This window comes from Salvia miltiorrhiza, chromosome 8 (genome assembly GCF_028751815.1).
Source record: "Salvia miltiorrhiza cultivar Shanhuang (shh) chromosome 8, IMPLAD_Smil_shh, whole genome shotgun sequence".
Taxonomy (NCBI): Eukaryota; Viridiplantae; Streptophyta; class Magnoliopsida; order Lamiales; family Lamiaceae; genus Salvia; species Salvia miltiorrhiza.
Genome location: NC_080394.1, coordinates 28,644,171 through 28,652,752, shown reverse-complemented (window position 1 = coordinate 28,652,752; position 8,582 = coordinate 28,644,171). Strand labels below are relative to the sequence as shown.

Sequence of the window (8,582 nt, the reverse complement as noted above, 5' to 3'; positions counted from 1 at the left end):
TTGAAAATGAAAACTTGATAACCTCAAAAGTGCACTATTTACAGAAAATGACTATGAGGGTACAAATGAAAGAACGTGGTATGTAGTTTACACACTATTACACGAAATCAGAAAATAAAAAATAAAAGAACGCATAATAAGTAGTCAGGTCCCAGGAAGCTTTAGAAAGGGCAGCTGCCAGCATCTTGGGCAGTTGAATCTTCACCGGGGTGCATCACCTTAACTTACACTAACCTTGCCTATACACATAAGCTGAGCTCTTGCGCTCGCTTTGGTACATCTCACCTACATTACATATAGCTGTAGAATCTCTTGCACTTCCTCGCCGCCACGTTGCGCCTCACCAGTATCCTCCACTTCACCACCGCCAGCACCTTGCACCACCGCGTCTTCGGGCTGCCGCTCCTCGCCGAGTCCGACGAAATTATCCCGATCCCGGGATCAATAAACAGTCCATTCCCCTGCCAAGCATCATCCACTACCAGATCATCGGTTGAGAGGTGATGGGATCCCATCCCCATGTAGTCACCTTCCGAGCCCCAGCTGTGATGCCCCGCGATGCATAATCCATGAGTTAGAGGATCACTCATGGCGAAGCTGTTCCTGAACATCGGATTGAAGACTTGTGCGCAGTGCGAACTCTCCCCCAACTCATACGAACAGTGGCCGTGTTCCACTTCACTGTGGTAGGACGGAGGCAACTGAGCTGAACGACCACCACTCATCTCGATTCCATGGAGATCCAAGTCAGGAACCGAATAACTCTCAGCTGCTGTGTTTCCAAGAAGCATCGGTAAGCCAGCAACGGGTGAATCGGTATATGGAATCCACTCGGCTAAGTTGTTATAAGCTTGCCTTTTGAGATCATCCACCAGCCTCTGCCAACACGAGTTACATTAGTTTTCAGCCATGTATATGAAATGAAACAGGAAAAAGATTTGATGGTGAAGATACCAACCATTTGGAAATTATTGAGAGTATCTGCAGGATGGTAATTTCCATCAAGAAACACGCCAACAACCCTATGTATGGAGTCGAAAAACAGCACCCCACGAGCACTCCTGTACGTGCTCCTCTCTTCGCCTAGGTTACATGTATTGGCGTGCTTCATGATCGTCTCCCACGTCTTCTTCGAAACTCCGAGTATCTATATGGAGAATATGCGTTGTTGGTAAGCAAAAAAACAGTATTTGGTCTATATACGCTCAGGAATTGAGATCAAGAAATGTCACTTACATCGTGTAATCTAGACGGGTCTCTCACAAAGAGCCTCAAGAAATCTAGGACAGTTATTATCCCAGAGCCATTCAGCTTCTTATGTGATATGCCATCCTTAGCTATTTTATCTAAACGCCATACTTCATCTCCCAAAGCTGGGGGGTAATGCTTCTGGTAAGCTGAAAAAACAGATCATCTCTAAGTTCAAAACTATTTCTATGTGTAATTAATTAAAACAGCGTAATTTTATATTTACAAGAACAGATAGTAGATCGATGTTCCAAATGAACACTTACATTCTCCACGGTGATCTTTAACTCTGAAGGCATTGCTCACAGCTTCTCTGATGCTTATATTATCAGGAGTCGGCTGCGCTTTCACCCCCAACCTGAATTTCCCGGTTCTACTCCATTTTGAGTTATCCGTGAAGCTTAACTCGCCAATATAACCGACCCCATCCTTCAGAGTAACTGTCACCTCCCCAGCCACCAACGGCCTTTTCCCTTCTCGGTTTTTCACCTGTTTGTTCTCGAACTCCTGTTTCATCCAATCCTCTTTGTCATCAGGCACAAAATCACCATCAAGAACGACGACTGTGACTTTCATTGACGACAGGGTACTCCACGACATTATCTGTCTTGAAGCGGAATCGTACAGGACGACTTTTATAGGGCTTCTGTCCTCGGACAGAAGCCTGTTGCCGGTGAACAGGGTTTCAGGCAAATTGCTATGAAACTGCAGCTGCAAAATCCTTGTTGCAGGACATTCCACTTGATTGTAAGAGGATCTGGAAGAAACATGCGACCAAAAATAGTTTTAGAGATCATTCAACATATTATTTCTAATATGATGCTACAGATGCATAGAGTAAGTCATTCAAAAATGTGATTACATATGGAATAACAAACTTAAACTCACCTCATAAACTGGTTAAATGCATGCTCCACTGACTCTTGAACCTATCAACATGAAGAAAACATAAAATTTAGATCTGCTTATATTCTATAATAATAATATTAAAAGTCTAAATTTTGCAGGAAAATAAGTCACAATACATCTAACTGAAGTATTTATAACTATTAACTATCATCCACAGTTGGCCAAACAGGATTTGTAGATAGAAAAATATGGTGTATTTACTATTTTAGACATCGAGGCGCAAGTCGAATCAGATCCATGTCCAACCAAAAACGAAAAGAAAAGGAAATTGCTATAAAACTAGTAGTAGAAAACAAGCCTTCACCAAAATGCAAACCATAATTAATGATAAACAGAGGATTATCAATGAATTTCAAGCTTGCGACATGATAAACAGAGGATTATGCACATATGAGTAGCTAAAAAATAAAATAAAGAACACTATTCAAACAGAGTAAAACTATAAATTTTAAGATCGGAAAAACAGCAAAAAAAAATACCATTTTTCTGAGGATAGGTTCCAAACAGGATATATGTTCTTCAGAAGTCCTGCCATGATTCAGCCCTTTCAACAAACTGCACAAAACAAACCCAAGAAAAAACGGAAAAATCAGCCAAAAATCAAACTAGGAAACGAATGGAAAAGGAATGAATGAATAATAATTTACGTGGATGCGAAATGCCGGCGTTTATTTGGAAGTCGAGAACCTTCCTCGTCACCCTGCTGCCTGTGCTGCCGTTTCTGAACCATCAAAAGGCTAAAATTCTTACTACTTAGCTCAAGAGCTACAGTGTATCGGATGCTCGAGGAGAGAGGAGATGAAATTTCGATTAGAAAAATGATCAAGGCAGGTAGCCTAAAAGCATCAGCCGCCAATTCGTTTAAATAGAAAGGCAAAAACCGCAACGAATTCAGTGGAAACTCCTAGGAAGCTTCATAAGCTCAGGTAAGCCACATAAGTCCACAAACACAAACACAACAACACCAAAATCGATTATTTTAAAAAGGATTAAGCCACAATGCCGATGTGGGCTTGTGTAGTAGGAATATATAGGGGTGGTGAGGTGAGGAATGCGAAATGTAGCGTGTTAGGGAGTGATGATAATAACTATTCAAACGAACTGAAATAACCGCGTGGAGTAGGAAAGTACAAATCAACAAGATATATTATTCCTGAATGCAGCGACACTCCAATTATTAAAAAAGGTGTAGAGTGGTAGAGCTTGAGAGGGGGGGGGGGTGAAAAAAACACGGATGTGCTGACTAGCTCGGAGATGTTGATGTGGAGAGATGGTCGAGGCAGGGAGAAGGTGGGAGGAAGGTGCAGTCAGTCCGCGGTGAAAAATATGAGCAGACACGTCTGAGGAGAAAAGAGAGAGAGAGAGAGAGAGAGAGAGAGAATACCTATACAATAATCCGCTCGCGTGGACTTGAGAAGTCGTCGCGGACCGGTTTCCGGTTTCATCACTCTAAAATCCGGTTCGGTGGATCCGTTTCCGGTTCTGTTGCTACTACGAGATCGACTCCAGTTAGTTACTCCACGTTTCACATGTGTAAGATCGAATTCAATGAAGTGCTTCGAATTCATATCCATTCTTTCATCGGATGAACGGAGGACCGACCGACCCGGGTTTCACGAGCGTTGGCGGGTTCTGGAGTGCCATCCGTGCCTCAAAAGTTTGCTCCAAGAAAAACGGCATGAATTTTAATAAAAAATGATAAAAAAAAATATTGATAGTAGAATTATGAAAAAAAAAATTAATGTTAAAGAGTTGTAATTGTAAAATTGATGGTGAGATTATATACACAAATAAAAAGTAAGGAAATGCGACAATTTTTTTGGGGACACCTCAAAAAGAAAATTGAAACAATTTTTTTGGGGACGAAAGGAGTACCATTTATCAATTTTATCTCACTCGTTAGTAATTGTGTGTTAATTATTTATAATTTATGTTGGCTGTATCGTTAATAAAGATTAAAGTATTCTTGAGGGGACTTTTAAATAATGTGAACTCCTATATGTGAATAGGCCTAGTATTCAAATTTCACTATTTTCCTTCCTTCAAGTCAAAATAATAAAATAAAGATAATAGTGAAGTATTAATATTCTCGTATACAACTTATTTTTCGGATAAAAAATGTTCATTACGTCTCCCAAATAACTTCCTACGACAGAGGAGCACGAGTTTTAAGATAAAGTTGTTTAAATGTATTAAAAGTGATGAAAAAATGTTATACTCCCTCCGTCCGTCAAGATTATGTCACTTTCATGTACAATTTGTACATGAAAGTGACATAATCTTGGCGGACGGAGGGAGTAATTAGTATTCAAAGTGGTGAAAATGTGTTATATTAGTATTGAGAGTAGTGAAAAAAGGGTAAAGTAAGAATAAATATAATATTATTAATGGTGGGGTAATGTCCTTAACTGAATAGGAAGTTATTTGAGAGAAGGTAAAAAAAATAAAAAAAATATTTGGAATGTGGAGGGAGTAGTGATTATCCGGCATGTTATATTACGACTCAATCGTTGAAGTGAATTTTGATGATATAATTTAAAAATGTTGTAATATGGAGTAATTGATAAACTTCAAACATCCAATATAATTGATACTACAATTTTTTAAATATTGAGATATGATTGATAAATTTTAAAGATTATGGTAAAATTAATACATTCACTAAAAAGTTTGGAGTTAATTGTCTATAAATTATTAAAATTTCATCAAATTTTGATTATACCTATAAACTTAAGTGTTTGTCGTGATAATTAATGATCAATTGATTTGATCTAATTTTGGATACCAATTTCAAACTTTGGCGTGATAATTATTGAAGTAGTGATTTAATCTTATATTGTTATTAATTAGTTCGATCAAACTTACTATTAACATATATAGATAGCTGAACAATTGACGTCTTTCATTGTAGACTTGTGGTCAGGGACGGAGCCAGGGGGCTAGGGGGGGGCTAGAGCCCCCTCCCAAATTTTGAGTTTTTTTTTAAATTTTAAATTTTAAAATATATATAGATATATGTTTATACCTATTATAAAATAATTTTGTTTTATAAAAGAGTATTTGGTTATTATATTCTCTCATATATATACTTAATTTAAGGATAATTCTATTATTTAAAACTATATAATCTATGAAATGTTGTTTGTTATTATTACTATTATACTTGTCTTTTAATAAAAAATGCCTAATATGTATGAAATGCTAAAAAAAATTATAATGTATTGAAACTAATTTGCAATATATAGAAAATATATAATCTATGAACATGTTGTTTGTTATTATTATTATTATGCTTGCCTTTTAATAAAAAATGTCTTAAATATACGGAATGTTCAAAAAAAGTTTTGTGATATATTGAAACTATATAATCTATGAAAATATTGTTCGTTATTATTAGTATTATGCTCGTATTTTAATAAAAAAATACCTTAAATATACAGAATGCCCAAAAAAAATTTCTCGCCCCCCCGAACTTAATTCCTGGCTCCGTCCCTGCTTGAGGTTACTTCCAATTACTATTCGAGAATGAATGTGCCACGGTAATTATTTTTTTAGTCTTTTTTGAGGAAGAAATTATAATAGATTCGATCATTTAATTCTTCCTTGAACTCCAAGTTCCTTCATTTTTTAGCTCGAGATTCAACGTGCTTTAAAAACAGAGGGAATAAAAAAGAAAAGTAAAACAAAAAGAAAAATAAAACTCAAAGCTTAAGTCATTACGTTATTTATAAGAATCAAAGTCGAAGACCAACTTTTAATTTTGGACTGGTAATAAACTTAGTAAGTTTGAAGTTAACTCATTCTCAAAAAAAAAAAAAAGGTTTGAAGTTAACTCGATTTTTTTATACAAGTACGTAGTCCGAAATTCATTATAAATCACGTGAGATCGAATTGACTCAAATTGAGTATTTGTAAGAAATTATAGGTGGAAGATGTGTGTGAGAATCTATGGGTAGAACAAAAAATATCTATTTTATGTACATATGTTGTTCAAATAGTAAGAGGTTAATACTCAATGCCAAAAGTTTTGGGTTTGAGTCCCTTATGGCGCAGCCTTTAAATTTCTTTAATTAATATTATTAATTTATCAAAAAAATACTATTCTCACTAAAAATTAGAACCGATATTTATTATTGAATCTTGTATAATATATCGTTGAAATGAAAAAAAAAAAGTATTTTATTAATGGTTAATTGTAATTTATGGTTCGAACATAATTGGAGAGAAAAGGAATGAAGTGACAGTTCGAACATAATCTTGTATTATGGGAGTGGAAGCTTAACTGGAGAAGGGAACTTTTGGAGAGAGAGAGAAGGCAGTGGTAGATGTTTTCCTTCAGTTTATCTCTAACTTTGTTCCAAGCGCAGGAATTCTTGATAGCTGGAGTTGGAGCGGTGCCAAGGACGGATGTTACTCAACGAAGGAGGCGTACGAAGCCATTAGAGATAAAAGGAATGAAGTGACAGTTCAACCCCCTCTCAAGGAAGTTCTGCAAAAAGTTTGGGGCATGGCGGTTCCTCACAAAGCAATGGTATTGGCTTGGAGGCTGTTGAGAAACCGACTACCAACTTGCGACAATTTAAAAAGAAGAAATATCTTGGTGGGGGAAACGGATTGCAGCTGCAATGCTTGCATCCTAAACCTGGAGACAGCAAATCACATCTTTCTTCACTGCCCAAAGACGGAAAAAGTTTGGGATGGTATTGTTCAGTGGCTGGGGATTAGTTTCATCCGCCCTCTTTGCGTCGTCTCACACTTCACTCAGTTCGTCCAGCTCGGAAAGGGGAAGAGGTCGGAAAAGCTGTTAGAAGCCTTATGGAGTTGCACATGTTGGTTGATTTGGAAGTGGAGAAATGAGAGCAGGTGGGAAGAAAAAAATTGGGATGTCAAGGAAGCGATCATGGAGATAAAGGCGAGGATGTGGAGTTGGAACAAAATCTTTAATTTCATTGAGAGTGATGTGAATTTTACAACCTGGACGTCTTGTAATCTTTCGGGTTGGTTGTTATAACTGTACCTTGGTACCTCTGGTACCGTCTTTTTAATCTTTATGAAATCTTTTCTTACCAAAAAAAAATAATTTAATAAATACAAAAAATAGCGTGAATTTTGAAGTTATATGTAGAGTTGTCAACTGGGCCGGGCCGGCCCAGCCCGAACCGGCCCAAGCCCGGTATGGGCCGGCCCAGGACCAGCCCACTTGATCGAATGGGTTAGTTGGGCCGGGCCAGCCCTTTGAAATGGGCTCCATTTGGGCTATTTATCAAACCCAAGCCCGGCCCAGGACCAGGATCGTTAGAAGCCCAGCCCAAGCCCGGCCCAGGACCAGGACCAGGCCCAGCCCAGGACCGGTCCAAGCCCAATAATTTAGGTTAAATATTATTTATATATTTATTCCTCTTATTCAATATTCAATTCCCTACACAATTTAGCAATACTAAAATATTAAACCCAATAAAATATTAAACCTATTTAAAGCCCAAGGACCATTTGTCAAATATATAAATAAGCTCAAAATAATTTAAAGATAATAATTACAAATTTAAAACAATCTAAAATTGAAAACTCATTCGTACCCAACTGAAGCTCATTCGAAGTACAACCCAGTATAAGCCCATCATACTCGACCCAGCATAAGCCCATGTGAGGCCCGGCCCATTTGAGGCCCAAGCCCACTAGACATGTGGTCCTGAATCGGGCTGGGTTCGATATTTTATAAAAAGCCCGGCCCAGGACCGGCCCATTTCAAATGTGGGCTTGGGCTGGGCTGGGCCTAACTCCTTACGGGCTCAACCGGGCCTGGGCCGGGCCGGGCTGGCCCAGCCCAGTTGACAACTCTAGTTATATGTAAAAATGGTCCGAACTTTAAAAAATATGAATGAATGGCATGAACTTTGGAATCATTTGTAAAAATTGTTTGAAGATCTGGAGTTATTTGTAAAAATGGCATGAACTTTAAAAAAATACAAAAAAAGACATGAACTTTGAAGTCATTTCTAAGAAAATGGCCCAAACTTTGAAGTCATTTGTAAAAATGACATGAACTTTAAAAAAAATACAAAATAATTTGAATTTTAAAGATTTGTAAAAATTGTCTAAACTTTAAAAACTACAATTTTTTTTTTTTAAAATTTTGAAGATTTGTAAAAAAGCCCAAACTTTAAAAATCTAAAATGGCTCTATCTTTCATAAATACAAAAAGATGATTTGAATATTATGACGATGTAGAAGGTATAAAGTTGATATGAAAAGAGCATAATTAGGATTTTATGAACTCGAAATTTATAAAATTCGTGTTGTCAATAATATTTTACGAAAAATTATTTATGCGAGTTTAAAATTCATATGAGAAGAGAATCAGTATATTTTCTTATGAATATTCCAAGTGTATTTATAATTTTCACATCAATGTCGGACTTTCCATG

At 36.9% G+C, this 8,582-nt stretch overlaps 1 protein-coding gene across 1 annotated transcript; it reads right to left on the bottom strand.

Moving 5' to 3' along the window:
- LOC130997482 (calmodulin-binding protein 60 B-like) lies at positions 1 to 3,681 on the bottom strand. The gene is made up of 8 exons (XM_057922810.1): positions 3,542 to 3,681; positions 2,805 to 3,400; positions 2,637 to 2,712; positions 2,137 to 2,177; positions 1,515 to 2,005; positions 1,237 to 1,397; positions 959 to 1,147; positions 1 to 878 (listed from the first exon to the last, which is right to left on the bottom strand). The coding sequence occupies exons 2-8, from the start codon at positions 2,885 to 2,887 to the stop codon at positions 291 to 293; spliced, it is 1,629 nt and encodes a 542-aa protein (XP_057778793.1). The 5' UTR covers positions 2,888 to 3,400; positions 3,542 to 3,681; the 3' UTR covers positions 1 to 290.
- Positions 3,682 to 8,582: the final 4,901 nt, after the last annotated feature.